The 18,439-nt window shown below is 37.0% G+C and overlaps 1 protein-coding gene across 1 annotated transcript in view; it reads right to left on the bottom strand.

Moving 5' to 3' along the window:
• Positions 1-18,439, bottom strand: part of clstn2a (calsyntenin 2a) — a 261,648-nt gene that overhangs the window by 83,749 nt on the left and 159,460 nt on the right. Inside the window, exons 3-4 of the mRNA XM_041803309.1 lie at positions 6,029-6,224; positions 532-643 (exon numbers count right to left, since the gene is read on the bottom strand). Of these exons, the coding sequence (XP_041659243.1) occupies positions 532-643; positions 6,029-6,224 (308 nt within the window). The remainder of the gene's footprint in view (positions 1-531; positions 644-6,028; positions 6,225-18,439) is intronic.

Genomic DNA, 18,439 nt, shown 5'->3' with positions numbered 1-18,439 from the left:
TTGAATTAGCACTATCAATTTTTCTGTGTAATTCAATCTATTATAAAGGTGTAACTTTACCTGAACAACCTGGTAGGAGATCTATTCTCTTGTTGTTCTTGCCAGTCAGGAAGGATCATACTTTTATGTATAACTCCTCATTGGCTACCTAGTGCTTAGTACTCAAAGATCAAATACTTTTTATTTGTACTCAAATAAATTTTAACCAGAGTAACTGTATTTTTACTTGAGTATTTTTTCCACCTCTGCTGTTGTGCAGCCTGTGTGTGTGTGGAACAAGCTCAGTGGAAATCATGTATGCCTTTCTAGTACATCTTTTAAGAAGCAGGAACAGATTCTTCCACGGACCGCCATGGGCAAAAACAGGAGCACACATTCATTTTCTTGTTAAGCAGCATCATCACTGGATGTAAAACTGACGGCTGTGTTGGGTAGGAAGTAAGAAGAACACCTGTGCCATATTGAACACAAAGATACTAGGGTGCCCTCTTCCTTCCTCTCTCTTTTGTTCTTTCTTTCTTAAATTCATACCTGTAAAATGCTGTCATAGATCTTTCCTTCTGTTACTGATGCCTTGTACTGTGACTCCCGAAACACAGGGCTGAACTCATTGACGTCATCCACCTGGATATGAACCACCGCCCTGTGTGGAGGAAAGAAAGACAAGGAGGGAGGGAGGGGAGGAAGAGAAAAAGGGAAGGACATTAGGCAGAAAAGCAGAGAGGGATGCAAAAATAAAGTGAGGTGGAAATGATTGATGGCGAAAAGGAGAAGTCAGGACACAGGGAAGGAAGAGATGGATGGGGGAGGGAAGAGGAGAGGAAAGAGAAAAATCTTTTTAAGTCATTAGAGATGATTTAAATTAATTAGTGACTTGAATTTTTTGCTGTTTATCTGAGAGACAGTGGTTAGCTGACGGCAGAGGAGTAAGAGAAAAATAGCTCCTGTGCTCGAGGAAAAAAGATTAATTCCTGATAAATGGGACTGAAAAGAGTTGATTAAAAAGGGTACCGCATGTAACAGCTTGTTTTTTTTGTTATTACTTTGTGATATGAGTTTAATATTTTGTACAAGTGGCATTTTACAAGCATATGTGCTGGCTCAGGCTTAAATGCAGCACAGCAAATAAGGCAGGATCATTTTTCAACATCCAAACTCCTTTTCTCTCTGTCTGATTCACATAAACACCATATCATCAGCTGGGATTGGCTGCTGAAGCTATTAATAAGGCAATCAGGATTACATTTGTGCGCTTAAGTGTAAAAATGAAGCAATAATTCGGATGCATCATGAAGTTTTTCCTCACCGGTGACCTTCTCTGACAACAAGTCGCAGTGTATCTGAAGAAGCACATCTGGCTAATTAATGACATTAGCTTAATGAGGCCTATTTAGAATGTCACGCAGTGATAATGTCACACACACAAACACACAAATGCACGCAAGCACACACACTTCATTCATCATCCTCTGGTGAAATTCATCACAGATCCCTAAGCTGATAAACTTCTCTGCCTTTGGTGTCGAGGCTGCAGCAGCTTATTTTAGCTTCTCTTCGTATCTGACTGAAACAGCACCAGGTTTGATTTGCTGCTGTCCGTGCCAATCTGCCTGTCTGTCAGTCTTATTCACATCGCAATGTTGCACATGAACAGATGAGGAGACATGATAGAGTTGACTGGTCGTTAGGGGGACATTTCTTGAGAAAGGTACTACAAATCTCAGCTATCACTGCAGCTTTAACAGGGAATCTCAGGGAAAAAAGAAAATAGCAGAGACAACAGTAATAAAAAAAGTATACTTAAACTTCGCTATTGAGAGAAACACCATAATTGATTTATAAAATCAGTAAAAGGGTAAAATATCCAAGGGTGTGAATACTTGTTACAGTCACTGTAGTGACTGTGCATGCCTACGGTGTCATATGTTTTGTCAGTCTGATAGGCCTATAATGAATGAGAAAGACAGAAAGTTTGTCCAATCCACTTCCAAGATTTTTTAAGGTGCTGCCTTTTCCAAACAAGACTATGGCTTGTTGCTCAGATGGATGAGAACTTTATCCCATGCAAAGGATATGGCAAACGATCATGTCAGTTTACCCCAAACCTGTCTTGTATTAAAATTTTGATTTTTCTATTCTAAAACAAAAATCAAATTGCCACTCATTTTTACAACATTTCACACACATCTCAAAACCATGCATCCTGAGACTAAAGGATACATAGACCACACTATTTAACATGTATTGGGCATTTTCTCTATCCATACACACTAAGAAATATGAACCAAGTGCTATAGAAGGACTCAGTCACTAGGATTGTAAATCACATAAAAGCAAACATAGAAGACACTAGGGGTGTGAATTTTTCCTTCTCAAGATGTTCAATTCAAATCTCGATTCATTAACGATTCATTAAAATACAGAACGATTCGGTCTGATCCCATCCGGTACAAACTTATTATGGAATCAAAATAACGTTTTGTTTTAACAAAATTTTGAAAAAAGGGGAAAACAAGATAATTTCATTATAATCTTAGTTTATTTTGATCTTATTTATAAAAGAGACTTAATCCCAGGTCTCCTTTGCAAACATTCTGAAATTATGTTTAAGAAAGTTTTCATCACATACATGCCCAGGTGTAAACCCTGTGAATAAAACAGGCTGTATGACTGTGATAACTGAAGACTCCCCCGGGTTCAAACTCAGACGTGTTAATTTTTGTGCCTGTTTGTGCTACGTTTGGCGTTAGCATCTTAGCTAAACTTTAGCTCCGCCATCTCAATAGGTGAAATTTATGAGCTGCCATAGTTCTTTATCCCTTTTCATACAGACAGGCAGACATTTTGAAAGTTATCCTTCCATCATATCAAGTTGACATGACTTGATTTCTGAGGTGCAGAACTGTAACTGAAAGACATTTTGGCATTGACTGGTGCAGCACATCAAGCTACCAAGCTAGCACCTATGGCAAACGGAAATCTCGCTTAAAGGTAAAAAGTCATCGTGGGTTGTGCAAGATTAAAGCTGTGAGCCAAAGCATGGCGGAACTGGCTATGAAAACAAGCAGCAGAGCCTCAGTGAACCGACCTCCAACGTTAAAACAGGTCCAAAGAGTGGTTCATGCCTCTTTTTTATTGATCAAGGGCTCTGTGGACCAATGCACTCGAACCTTACATCTTTACCTGATGTTAAGATAAGTTAACCGATCCATATAGGATTATCTTTATACTAATAGAAGACACACAAAATGCCTTATATAAAAGGATTTCAAAAAAAGCAGCAGAGATAACACTGGCTGAAAAATCAAGCTGATCCAGCTGTCATCAAGCGAGAGGCAGGGCATCTTGGACTGGTTTCCAGTCAATCACAGGACTAACACACAGAGACAAACAACCAGTTACACTCACATTTACACTTAAGGACAATTTAGAGTCACCAGTCAACTCTCTGAGTGTGTCTTTGGACTGTGGGAAAAAACCTTTATAAACACCATCGACAAACAAGGCTCACATTTATAAACCGGGCAGATCAGATCACTCTTAATAGCCCTCACAGCTTCTAAATAATCTTCAGGACCCTCCAAAAACTGGAAGCATTTACTGACAAAATATTTCTGGTTTTCTGTATTAGAATGAAATATACAGTAATTTGTGTGGCTGCTTATTTTCATAAAACTTCCAAAGCACACTTCTGTTCATATGTAAGTTTTCTACTATTGTTCTTTTGTCCGCCCACTTTAAATGTGAATTACTGCGACAGCTAAACAAGTAAGACATGATGGATGATAATGAACAGTATGTGAAAGCTTGAATACACGCTCTGACAATCACTGTTTCATAACTGTTTTTGTAGGCAGCTTAGAGACAGATTCACAAAGAGACAAAAACAGACACATGGTACATGAAGAGATAATAAAAAATGATTAAAAAGGCAGTTGCTTAAAAGAATGGAGAAAATAGAACAGTTTAAAAAATCCTTCCTGTTTATTATCTAAATACAAAGTACACACTGAAAGTTCTAAACAGAAGGATTTTTTGTTCAAATACTCAGTGAAATATTCATGTTATTTTGTTAACAACATACACATGGTCCTGCTTCTTGAGTTCAAATTTTGAAGTTCTGAGTTTTCTGCCAGACTAACTTCCTCAAGTCAAGATCCCATGTGGTTTGTTGGAGAAAAATAATTCATTGTAAAACTCTTCAAATGAAAATACAACACTGCTAAGGAAAAACAAAAATTGCTCCAGTAGATATTGAAAGTTTCCTCACTGATTGTATGTGTTCACAGAGTTGTCTATTCTACTAACTTTTTCATTCTCTGTGGTGACGCTGACTTTGACAATCAGGAATGGACCATATTACGACTGCAGCCATGTTCCTATAATGTCACGCTTAGGCATGGAGCGTGGTTGCCATGTCAGACTGTTATGCTCCAGGTTGAAATTCTTATAAACATCCAGGTTCTGAAACCTGTTTCATTTATTGCTTCCAGACTGATTAGGAAGTATAAAGACAATAGAGACTGAAAATCCAAGAAGAGATTGGACCCCATAGTCCCAAGTTCCATCAAAGCACGGGTATTTTTAGCATTCAGAATCTCGGACAAGATTAAAAGTGCAGCAACACTCAAGCCTGTGGTAGAACTCACTGAATGTATTAATACTGACAACATATGATTAACTTTGTAGCTACGTATATCTTAAAGCTCACCTGTTATTCCGTTACTGTATCATCTGTGCATTTTAGTGCCCATTTCCCTACAGACAAGTAGGTTTATTGGTCTGCCTGTATCCTGAAGAGGATCTTAAAAAATAAAGTGAAATGAGATGAAACATTCATCCACAATGTCAAAGTTAGGACTACAACGCCTTATTTTGATATATAAACGCCAAATTTTTGGCCAGCTTACATTACATTAAAATGAACAGTAACTTAAGTGTCATTACTGCAGTGGAGCTGGCTAAAAGAATAATTAATATGTTTAATTAGAGCACACTTGTTTCAACAATGGCAGCATTGATAATACAGGGCCTTCAAAGTGACAATTAGGGATGTCACAATTACAGATTTTCTTGGTGAGATTACTGTCAGAGAAATTGTTGCGATTTTAAGATTATCACGATTATTTTTGCATCCATTAATTTCAAACTACCATGAATAAGTAAAATCACATGAACACTCCTTATAGGTCTTGTATTTTAATTTATTTCCATTCTAGGATGCTCTCATAACAAAATAATATATCAACAATGTAAAGGAACCAAAAATTACAAGAAATATGATAATAATCCCATTTGGATGGACCACTTGAGTGGTCTTAGCTGAGTAGTGTTTGAGTTAAAAAGCTATAATTCAGTCGGCCACATCTATTTTATATCCCTCAAATATAAACACATTCTTCATATTCACAACTGTATTTATTAAAGTTTCTCGTCAAAAACTAAATCTTTTCCCATTTTTATGTGGCATTTGAACACATCATAACATACATAATACAATGGTCTAATCTTCTGAGGTTTCCTGAACGCATCATATTTTCCGTCCTCAGCTCCTAAAGTTCGTTAATTCACTTCAATTCTGCTGATTGCCAGATTTCTACACTGGATTAATATTATTAACAAACAGGACTTGCTAAAAGTTTTGGAGCATTTATCAGCATTTATCTGAGCAGCTGAAGTAGAAAACTGTCCTGAAGCAGCTGAAGGGAGGGATATGCCTGCCTCACAGGCAGGGTCTTTTTTCCTGAAGCCGACAGTTTAAGGTACATTCTTGTTTGATGTGATGCGTGACACTTAATTCAGCCTAAATCTCCTGCCCAAATAGGTCTTAAAGTTCTGCACAGTAATGAATGTCCACATGAAAATTCAAAAGTAAAACAAAACAGTTTTCAGATTCTCAGTGTCTACACCTGGAAGGTCACAGTATGAAAAAATACTTATGCCTCATGATAAAAAAAACTTCTTCCTCATTAGCTACTGAATCAAATCAACCTTTGACATATAAGCAAACATGGGTAAGTCGACTCACTTGTGTGATTTCTTCCAGTCGGCTCCGCTGGCCCCAGCCCCACAATCGTAGGCCTGGATGATGAAGGTATACTCTTTCTGACTCTCACAGTCCACAGGGCTGCTGGCCCGTACCACTCCTTCTCCTGATGTGCGATTCAACACCACTGCCTCGAACGGAACATCCTGACCATACACCTTGAAGGCACAAATCTCCCCTGAAAAACAACAAAAACAGTTGTATGAATACACACTGGTAGATGTTAGTTTCACTAATGATGTAGACAATTTAAGCAAAAGTGCACAAAACTTTTTCCTCTTCTAATGACAAAATTTAATTCAACACTTTGGATCTCCTTAATACACAAATGTCCTTCAAGGAAAGACATGAATCCAGACAGACAAACAAAAACAGCATGAGGACAGTCATAGGGTGGGGAAAAAGATAAACATCAAGAGCAAAATAAAGCCATCACTTTGGAACAACTGATAAACTGTGTTTATCAGTCGGACATCTTGAATATGCCTAATCTTTAGCCCAGACAAGTTCTAAAGAGGAAAAAGGGACTAAATGAGTGACTGCAGAGACGCAACATGTGTCAATCCGTCTGTTTCTCAGCAGAGGCTGAAAATGTAGCTCAGCATGCGGCTCATCGGTGGACAGACACCGAGGACACTAACAGCTTAATATAGAGGAAATCAACAGTCTGAAAGTGCACTTCATTTCCTTCAGATACTTTGTACAAACGCATTAGAAAGCATTGCAAAAAAAGATTTTGTTCATTCATTTATTTTTTTCGTCACACTGCTGTTAAAATCTTTATGTTTTTCTGTATTTGTATCTGAATGTTCTCCCCTATTTTCCAAGACACAGCAGCATCTTAAAAACAGCTAAGATATTTTTTTCAAGATAATTTTGGGGCTTTTTGCCTTTGTTTGACAGGACAGCTGAAGAGAGACTGTGAGTGTAAGCTGCACCAGGATCAGAATTTGAACCTGGGGACTGAGGACTGAGCCTCTGGGTATGAGCACCTGCTAAACTAAACAAGCATCCCCAGCTCAGATAGTTCCTGTAGCTGGTGAAGTAAAGTATAACACTGTTGCGATTTTATTTACAAGACTTCCACTTTGAATATCAGTCCCATTTCAAACTCACAGGAGATAGGTACTCATTGATAAATAGCTTTGTGTGGCAAAGAATCCCTTCTTGCTATGTTTTAACTGTCACAAATCATCCATTGTAAGTCTTTTTTATTATGCTTTCTTGCTTATCAAGTCTGCCTTCTGCGCTGTCCTCTGCTTGTTGGTTACAAGCCACTTCACCTCAGTCACATAGGCTTTCAATGCATGCTTGACCCCTTAGGCCTTCAGTGTCTGTCTGGTCTGGAACAATGTGTTAAGTTCTTTTACATTCTGGTGTCTGGTAGAGTCTTATTTTGTGTTTTATTACGGTACATATGTAATACTGTAGTCTGAAAACTCATTTGGGGAACTGTGGGTCCCAACCCAGACTCTGGAAATGAGTGCACTGAAGTGTATTTTATTGGGAAATGGCACACATTAATTCTGGGAACCAATCAGGAAAAAAATCACAACATACCAGTTCATCTTTTTCACTCAGAGCATTAGCTTCATTTATCAGTCAATGCTACTAATGCTGCTGTGGCGTTTGCATGAATTATTTATATTATGACACTTAACATGGCTCAGTCAATGTGACATTCAATTAAGCTCACATTTTACTTGATTTGATGACACTGTGCACATGTGATTATTACTGCAGCTAAGAAAAAAAGACACTGTAGAGTAAATACAGCTCTTATTGGCATTTTGAGAGCTTTTTGCTGGTAATTCTTAGCAGGTCACTTGTAATGTAGGCAGACCAAACTGTGACTTTAAAATCAAGAACTAATTTTTTTTGTGCACCATCAAAACCCTTATTATCATAATATAAAAATCAAGGCTTTAGTAATATTTTCTAGGTTTTTCATATAGGGGAAATGTTGCAACTATTACAGAAATACTAGATAATCTTTGTTTGGTCAGAAACAGAAAAGTTGATTATAGTGCACTATACTGTGTCTGGCCCACGTACGTAGCTGCAACTAACCCTCAACTAAGAGACAAGAAAATCCTTTGTTTTTCAAGCCATGTAAATCTATATGAGTACTCTCTTTAATGTCAAAGTGAAAACAGATTTTGTTCAAAGTCATTTCAATCAAACAAAAATATGTAAGGTAAAATACGTGACTGTATAAATATTCACCTCCTTTAAAGTGACTGACCTTATTCAACAGAGGTCCAGTCAATTGGTGCTAGTATATAGTCACATGTGTTTAGAAGGTCCAGTCACTGGTTAATCTGTATATTCCTTGCTACCATTACACCATAAAGACAAAAGAACACCCCAAGCAACTCAGAGAAAATGTTACTGAAAAGTATAAATTGGGGTGTCCAAGGAACTAAACATCCCCTAGAGATCAGCTAGATCCATCAAGAAATGGAAGGAAAATGACACATGTGTAAATCTGCCAAGATTAGCAGCCAGCCCATGAATGCTTGTAAAGTTAGAGGGTAAAATGAATGTGATAAACAGTCAACCATTAGAGCATAATTCAAATTTTATTGAACAAACCTCCCAATGATAACTATTTTTTCAAAAATAAAAAATGCACCATTCCAAATTATTATGTTCAACAGAGTTTCAAACATTTTCTAAGTTGTAAAGAAGTGAAAATGGTTATTTTTTGAATTTGCAGCATTAGGAGGTCATATTTATTGAAATCAAAAGCTATTTCAATCAAAAACATCTTAACAGGCCAAGTTACATGTTAACATAGGAGCCCTTCTTTGATATCACCATCACAATTCTTGCATCCATTGAACTTGTGAGTTTTTGGAGAGTTTCTGCTTGAATTTTAGCAACCATTTTAGCAGCTGCTCTCTTGATCAGATGAATTTGTCTGGTAGAAACCTTCCCCATTACAGTACAATGATCATTTTTAAGTTTTGTTAAATATCTAATGTTTTTACACTTTGTCAAAGGCATTGCACATTTGATACTTTTCGGCAGCAGAGAGATCCTTTTTCATTCACATACTGTTTGAAAACTGTGGCCTGCTTAATAATGTGGAACGTCCTTCTTTAGTAGTTTTCCTTTAATTGGGCTCACCTGGCAAACTAATTATCGAGGGTGTCTGAGATTGATTTCAGTGATCAAAAGAACCCTGGGACACAATACCATCCATGAGTTTAATTGAAAAACAAAAAAGTGAATGTTTATGACACTAAAATTGAATTTGCATAACAATTAGTAGTTGCATGCATTTTTACTTAGATTTTTTTGCATTCTATGTAAATAAGATTCAAATTTGACATCATGTTTACATCTCTACCATTTCAATGAATTGTTTCCAATTGCATTTTGTTACAAGGACTAAATTACACTATGGTGAGGTTTAATTATAAGTCCTCCTTGGGTTTCCTACCTCACCAACACAATCCTGTCTTTTTTGTCTTTTTCTCTTCCCCTGTGAAAGATGTATCAAAGTCTTGGGAAAAAATATTAATCATATGTGCAAATTAAGAAAAATTAATAAACAAATAACAATTTTAGACCAAATATTCAGAGGATTTTGAAAAAAAAAAGGAACTTCTGCTTTGTGCCAGCTCAACAAAAGAGTACCACCGCACACACCAAGCATTCCACATTTGCAGCTTGTGTGCATTTTGTGGGTAGATGTGTTTGTGAGTCTTGTATCATCTGCACAGTTCATCCTCTGCACAAGTGTTCATTTCAGGGATTTGGGAAATCTCCTTGCAGAGGGAACAAAAAACTGCAGCGCTCCAACCCTGTGCCGGCTGATATCTGTGAGAATACAGCGGGACACACAGAGGAAACAAAAAGCTACCTTGTGCTCGGATTCTGCCGCGCGTTCTCAAACCTTGCTGACAAATACAAATTTCCCTCTCACACTGGCTTCGTTCCACATCCGCTCGCATCGTCGTGATATCCCACCATCATGCACAAAGTCTCTCCACTTATTTTTTCTCTCTGACTTCCTTTTAACCTGATTCAACTTTTCAAATCCCCTTTCTTGTTGAAATAATAACGCTGCCAAACACAGCCAGCCTCAAGGTTTGATCCCCAACCAATTTTCAAAGAAGCCCAGAGCTAGCAGTGTCCCCTTTGAGGTGTTGTCGAAGTGGAATGGTGCCCACAGCGGCAGCAGGACGTGGTTTGTATGTATAGAAAAATAATAATAATAATGAAACCAGCGGGTGGTATGGAATAAGGCTGATAAGCACAGCCTTGATCCTGCCTGCACAAACACATTCATACACACAAACTGAGCACATGTGCTTTTGGATAGGACCAAAGAGAGGAACATGATAAAAGTACCAATGACTAGATTGCTGTATGCTCCTGCATCCTTTATGTATAAACATTGACTTGCTGGTTTGGAGCTTAGGAGCAGGAAAGGTACCTCCACTTAAAAGTTTGGGGTGGGATGCTAATCCATTTTATGCTCCATCTCTTGTGGCAAATGCATTTATTTAGGATTACATTTTTATGGGAAAATGAAACAGAGACAAGGAGGGGAGCTAAGATAGAGGGAGCAACAGAAGATGATGGAGAGAGAGAGAAAGAGACGGAGAGATGAGAAGGAATTTGATGTGCCAATGTATATGTAAATGGTAATGACAGAAATTTCAGACAGATCCCTCCTGTGTCAGCAAATGTGTACTTCACACACACACACTTTCTTTCTTGCCACTTAGCTTTTCTCTCAGCATCCCCACCGGAGGGAACACTGTAATTTCACCCCGCTGTGACGCGCGGATGAAATGAAGTCTAATCTTTTGGCCTATACGTCATGAGGGAACGGGGGTCGCTTTTCAAAGTAAATATCATAGATTTTGGCTCCGGGGAGTTGGCCGGTTGCCATGGCAGATTGAGAGTGAAGTTGAGGAGTCAGCAAAACGGTTCAATAATAACATTCATCTCAAATAGATGGCACTCCATAGAAAGGCTGAGCAGCGTACACTGCATCGACAGAAAATATCAAGCTGTCAGAGAGCGGTTGTTTCACGGGGTGTTAAATGGTCAATGTAATGGAGACGGACAGGATGGATAGAATAAATGATAAAATGATTCTTCACAGAGTTACACGGAGTCATTAGGAAACCAAACAAATCTGTGCATTTCTACCATAAGTAACTGTACTTGACAAAGCATTTAATTTCTGACAGGTTTATAAATCTTATTTTCAGAACTAATCATTTCTTTCACTGCATTTTCATACTTAAAAATGTTTTGACCAAAGGGGGAGATTAGAATGTTTAAAAATAAATTACCACAAAATGACTTTCTGAAAATAATTCAATTGCATTGCTTTGTTCACACAACATAAGCACATATGCACAGGGCACAACAATGCAAGTGAGAGCCTGTAGTATCTGGTCTAAGTTACTTAAGACCATTATTTTTAATCAAAACGTGTTGGAGATGTGCTTCCTGGAAGTGTTTTGATACAGTGTTACCACTATTTCTAATGGGGTTTTTGTGTTTGTCTTTTCTGTTAATACAGTAGTAATATTTCACTTTTGGAGAGTGTTCACTGTAAAACGCAACATCCATTTTACTCAGAAACATTGAGTTGAATTAACTCAGTTTTTTTGTACCAAGTTACTTGTACTTCTTGGTCATAACAGCTAAAGGGCTCAATTTACTTTAGTTTACTTGGTTTAAACAAATTAAGTAAAAAGGGGGTAAAATGGAGTTGTGTTTATTTTAAAAATCCAAAACAGCTATTTCAACTCTATTTTTATGAGCTGATAGAACTCATTTTAGTTTTAAGTGAACAGAACTCAAACAATTAAAGTATTTTTTGTTATTACTCAAATCAGTTGAGTTATAACAAATCTGCAGATCTGCAAATCTGTCCTAGAACACCTTTGGGCACTAAACCTTTATGCACACTGTTTATTGCTGTCTTGGCCAGGACACTTTTAAAAAGGAATTTTTAATCTCAAAGAAATTTTCTCCTGGTTAAATAAAATAAATAAACAAAATGCACCACAAGTGAGGTTGCTGTCTCAATTACATAGGGTCGATGTTTATGTTATTAATGTCTATGACTGTTGGATGGCATGCTGACATTAATGAATTATCAACTACTGGTTCAGTGGGTCACCAACAGCAATTGTTGCAAACGGTGGCACAAGTTAGTCCATCTTAGGTGAAATGATAATGTTTACAGAGAGTACTATTTGATTGTTAAAGTAATCAGTTGACAATGATATTTTGAGTGCTATGAATTTACCGGTCTTTACAGTGCACTAAAAATATTAAGTATTGCACACTCAAAGTAGATGATTTAGCCAAAGTCATGCAAACTTAAATTAACATTTGAATCTCAGGTTTGAGCACTTAAAAAGACTGATTTTAAACTAGTAGTGAATACTTAAATAGTTCACACAGAACAAGTACTGAACACTAAAAATAAACACAGTTTTTTAATTCACAAAAGTCAACTGTAGTTTACTTGTTATTTTTGAGGCAATGAGTTTCCGTACTTTTTTAAGTAAGCTCAACTACTTTTGCTGTACAGAGCTTTAGGTATGCAATTTTCTTTCAGAATTCCTGGCCACCAATCACTCCCTATATATTTTTATCGCGTTAAAAGTACTTAAATGTTGTGGAATAGATGGAAGACTGATCAGTACTCTGAAAGATGTCGGACAGGATGTCCAGCACTATAACATAGGATTTAATTCATGTCATTTAGTGTTCAGGTAAGCTGCACCAAACATGTTCTTATCTTAGAATGAATGAAGATCAATACTCAGGCCATATATAAGACTAGATTAACTCACTAACTCACTAACATTATTTTGAAAATATGATGGATGATGACAATACCACTTGAGATTATTAACATAGGTAAAATTCTCAACTCATATAGGTAAAAATACTTTAAGTCCAAAACACACTATGTTAATTTTATAAACAATGTATGAAACTAATGGGTGGGTCCTTAGGTTAGAGAGTTTATATTGTAGCAACACCCTTAAATCCTTTGATGATCTCAAACAACAGTATGATTTACTCCAAACCCAATTTTGGAGGTATCTCCAATTACGTCACTTGTTGATAAAGATTTTTGGATCTAGTTTTCACTTTCCTATGTCAGCAGAAAAACTAGATAAAATTATACAGACATTGGGTGAAGGCCATAAGGTGGCTAAATATTATAGGATGCTGATAGATTATGAAGGCAACAGAGATCTCACGGCCCTTTGACTCCTTTGGGAAGGAGATTTGGGGGTAGTATATGATGAACAAGAGTGGTAAAGAATGTTGGAAACTTACGAATGATGTCCAGGGATTTGAGGGTGAGGCTTATTCAGTTAAAAAATTCTGTACTGATTATATTGGACTCCAAGCAGGCTTTTTAGACTTGGCTTAAAAGATACAGCTACCTGCTGGAAATGTTGTGTGGATGAGGGTACTCTGATACATGTACTATGGTTATGTCCCATGATTCATCAGAACTGGTTAAAGATACATGGTTACATTGCCAATGTCATAAAAAGTCAGTTTGTACTCTGTCCTAAGATGTATGTTCTTGGGGACTGTAAAGTGTACTCTGCTTTTCATGAACCTTTGATATTCTGGATACAGACTGCTATAATGACTGGTGGACAGATCATTCTCAGGAACTGGAAGAAGCCTCCTTTTCAGAACTGGATAACAGAGCTGGGTGTTGTAGCTGCTTGTGAAAGAATGTCATACAGGATTCAGGACAGAACAGAAAAATACTTCCTGAAATGAGGCATGTATCTTGATGCCATTAACAGGCCAGAGTGAAGACAGAATGGATGAGCAGTGGGTTGATGGATTTGGTAGGAGAAAAAAGAACGTTGTTATGAGTTTATTTTTGTAATTTAATTTGTTTATATTTTTAGCCACACAAAGTGCTGATCCCTCTTGGTTTGTGGGTGGGGGGGTAGGAAGCTGTTTTTGTAACAGACTAATATGTTTTGTTGTATGTGTTTATGACTGATTTGGTTATTATAAAATAAAAAAGTACAAGTCATAAAAAAATCAAATAAAAATAAAATAACAACGTGTGAAACCCAAAAGGAGAGATTGCCTTTTTGTTTTTTCCAATACTTTAAAGTGTATGTCAGATCACTGTTATTTGTGTTTCCAAAAGTCATTGACAAACATTGCATTACTACACAATATTCATGTAATTCATACATTAGAATTCAGAAATTGAAGTAACATAATCATGAATTATTTCTCAGACTATAACTGTGTCAACAAGGTCCATTATCAGTGTCCTTAACTGGTTGTATCAAAAGTACCTTACATTATCCAGAACAATTCAAAATTTTAAGCCATAGTTCTAAGAAAAGTTGCTGCAAGTAAAAACAGATCACTATCTAAATTACCAAACTATATTTCCGTTGTTTTGGAACTCAAAAGTTGTCATTTTTATTTCAAAAGTGTGCTGAAGGATGTTATGAGTTTGTGCAACTGTTTATACTGGTGCATGCTGTAAGCTGGATTTTTTTTTCTCACAACTTGGTTTGACTGATTGCAATTTTCATTTCATTAAAAACTAATTTTTACTCCCAAAAAGCAGACAAGAAAACAACGAGAACAAGCACGTTTACAGTTGCATAGATGTTTTATTAAAACGTTTTATGCATGACAGTGCATGCACTATTATGCCGACAAATTAAGCTTTTTCTTCTTCTTCAAAGCCTTATATTCTAAGAAAAAAGCAAGGCATCAGCTGTACTTTCCTTTGTTGGAAATCTTCACACATTGTTGGTTTTAAGGATGCTATATTGACTGTTGTGAACTATGTTGTTTATAGCATTAAATCACATTTAAACAATGTTAGCAGTGATCAATAAGTAATTAAATTTTGATGAATACAATATAGAAAAATCATCCCTCTTCTTGCTAAGCTCATGAGCGATGTTCTTTCTCTCTATTAAAACATTTATAAGGCCCTAAACAAAAAAGATAACTATGAAAACAAAACCATAAGACTTTTTTTTTAAGAGGTCATTTCAACATAGTAGGAAAACCACTGATGATACTAATAACATAATAATGGCTCTGTTCATTTTAATAGCCTCTGTGCAGCTACACACAAACAAACACTCCAACATATAACTGTGGCTTTCTTTCACAGCTCTAAACCTGTCTTGGAAAGACAAAGGTGACCTTTTTTACATATTATGAGGGGGTGCAAAATAAAACTACACCAGTATGCTCATTAAAATGCAAGTTTGAGTCAGTGTACAGTATGAAAGACAAACTGGGGTCAAGACCTGTGATTTTAATTTCTGGCTTTTCCTTCAGCTGCAGGTTTTTGTGCAATTCACCCCCTGATGTCATGAAGACAATTATGTAAAATAGACAGGGTGCTTAATTGCCTCTGTTAAAAGAAAAGTATAAATGTGTATCATCAGCATGAAAATGAACAAGCCTTTTATGTTGTCCAGTAATAGGACACATAAGTAGCCCTATGGAAGAAATTGCATCTCTGGCAGTGCCCAGTGTCTGTAATGAACACTTAACAATCACAACAGTTTTTACATTCGAGTTATTTAGGACCTGGAGTGTACTCAGATAAAGTGATTTGTCACTGCATCACAGCTTTGACCCCTAATTGTTGTGTTTCAGAGAAATGTTGTCTAAAGTAATGAAGATCTTGAGTAAACCATGTCTCTCAACAAAGCCTAAACAGAAACTTCAATCATGTTAATACATCCTCTTCTTAATCAAGCACTCTTGTGGCTCCATCTGCTGTGTCTGTTCCTGTTTGTCTCCTCCATGAAGAGCATTAGAAGAATAAGCTTCACTACGCAGATTTGACAGTGTGTTTGCGAGTGTCTATGTGGGCTGCAAGGCCTTGATTAAAGTGAGCCTCTGGGTAGACGGACTATGAGCCGTTTTTAAGCCCGGATTCCTTCACTGTCCTGTGTTCAGTGCTTAGCTCACAGTGAGCCATGTTCTCAATTTTTAATTAATGACTGGATTACACTTCATCTCACTACTGACCCACAGACACACCCCAGATTACACTTTCACAGATGCACGCAAACACATCAATACACAATAACCCTTTAAGTGTACACACACTTCAATAAAAACAAAAATATTGTACATTAATCTCAATAAGCACACTTGTAATCTAAATGAGAGCTATTTAAACTCACACCATGTAAATGGCAATGGCAGGGGGGCTCTCAATCAAAACAATAACAAAAGATGAGAGGTAGAGCAGAGACACAGATAAACAGGTAAACACATTTTGGCTTTAATGGAGGAATTTCATATAATAAGCTGTTAAAAGCTGGCTCCATGTTTAACGCTTGCTTGCAGTGTTAAAGGGACATTTTAGTGTTTTTTTTTTTTTTAAGTTGAGTTGTATGAGTGGTTGTGTGGTATGGCATTAGCCTCCAGTGATAATTGCCCCTTCAAATGGGATGTGCTTGGAGAAGCTAGGCTATACAGCGTAGCAGAGGGGTACAGTTTGTCTGCCTAATTTACTGTATCAAAAATTTAAAATTCATTTTATTTTTCACCCAGAAAACCTAGATGTTCTGCCCTGTTTTGCAATGTGAGCCCTGGCTACTGGCTTCGTGCTCTTCCGCCTAAGTGTTTCTGAACAGCTGTTTGGGTCTTTGGGCGTCGTCAGAGAAAATAAGTAACTATTCTAAAACGAACTATTACAACTTAGTTTTCCACTTCAGCAGATGATGCCATTTTTTCATAAAGTAAACATATGATACTAACTGTTGCATGTCTAATTATAAGCTATTGGAGGAATAAAGCAACAGCCATGAAATTTCTTGGATGACATATTCCATTTTAGCTCTTCTGGTCGAGTCAGTTTCTCTAATTTATCTTCAGAAAGTTGTAGAAGCTCTGTGAAACACCAGCATTCAGTAAGGAAGGGAACTCTGGATGGAGAGTGATGCAGGCTGCAGGTGCCTGCTGAGCCGCTTACCTCGATTAGAAATGCCCTGAAGAAGTGTTGTAGCCAAGACCCACCTCCCTTTTTCTTTCAGCTGAGTCTTGATCTGTACTCTCCTCTGTGTACTCTGGTTCACAAGTACTCACTCATATCCACAGCAGATTACATGTCACTGTCATCCGAGTTGAAATCACTAATATTAGTGTTGTTTTAGCTAAGCTTCTTGTTGTTTCATCTGACAAAGTCGGTAGACCCAAACAGTTGATAACCCCTTAAATCCTGAAAATTCTCAAAAAATAAAGAAAAAAAAAAAAGAAAAAAAAAAAGAAAAATTTCCACAAAATTTAACATATATTTTTTTATCCCCTTTGATATATTAGACATTTTTGGCAACTGATAACCCACTTGAGGACATTTTTTCTTTATCTTTTATCAGACAGAATTTAAAAGGTTTTTAAGTAACTTATTGATTATATTGAAAAGATAGAGGTATCATAAAAGTATGTACCAAATAGTATACAATAGACTTTAATACAATACAATACAAGAACTTATTCATCCCCGAAGGGAAATTCACCAGGGGTGAAGGGGTTAAGGGGTTTAAGGGGTTAACATAAGCTAAGGCGAAAGAGCATGGCAAAATGTTGCAAAAACAGAGGCTTCCTGGGTGAAAAAAACACTTCAAAAATGTTTGATATAGCATACAATTGGGCCAGCATTGTTTTTTTGGTCCATTTCTATCTTAAACTTGCTAAGTTAGGCAGAAAAACTACACCCATTTGTTACACTATATATAGCTTCCCCAAGGGCGTCCTGCTTTGAAAGGGCAATGCTCACTGAAATCACTGGGGGCTAATGCCACTACTATTACCAAGTACCTAAACAACCCAACACCAAAAACACCGAAATATCAATTTAAGGTAGAGCCACCCCATAATCACAGGGTTGTTGTCCTCAAAGCTGGTGGCCAATGTTTAGGTCCATGTAATTCCCCACTTGCTCTCCCTTGTCCCAAAAAATAGATTAATCCTAAAAGAGAGAGTTGTTCATAAAAAGAATACTGATAATTTGTCTTATCAATACACAGGATTACACATGATCTTTGGGTGTTGCATCAGTCTGGCTGAATCTCTATTTTCACTGTAATAAAGCTTTGCTCTAACTTTCCTGATGGCATATGGAACACATGGCTGTATGTGACGGAGCAAACAAGGGCATGTGTTATCATTCTTCTCTCGTTCTGCAGTTTTATTTGCTCCAGCTGTCCTGATAACTTCTCTGTCAGAAAGAGGTTTGGACAAAATTTTAAGCTTTTAGTCAAACTGAATATATTTCTTCTGTCACAGCAACCTTAGACTACTTTGACTTCAGTCTGATTCTACCTAAACACAGTCTCAGGATTATGAATTGATCATAAATGGATT

The sequence above is a fragment of the Cheilinus undulatus genome, linkage group 13 (assembly GCF_018320785.1).
Source record: "Cheilinus undulatus linkage group 13, ASM1832078v1, whole genome shotgun sequence".
Lineage (NCBI taxonomy): Eukaryota > Metazoa > Chordata > Actinopteri > Labriformes > Labridae > Cheilinus > Cheilinus undulatus.
This window is presented reverse-complemented; position numbering and strand designations above follow the sequence as displayed.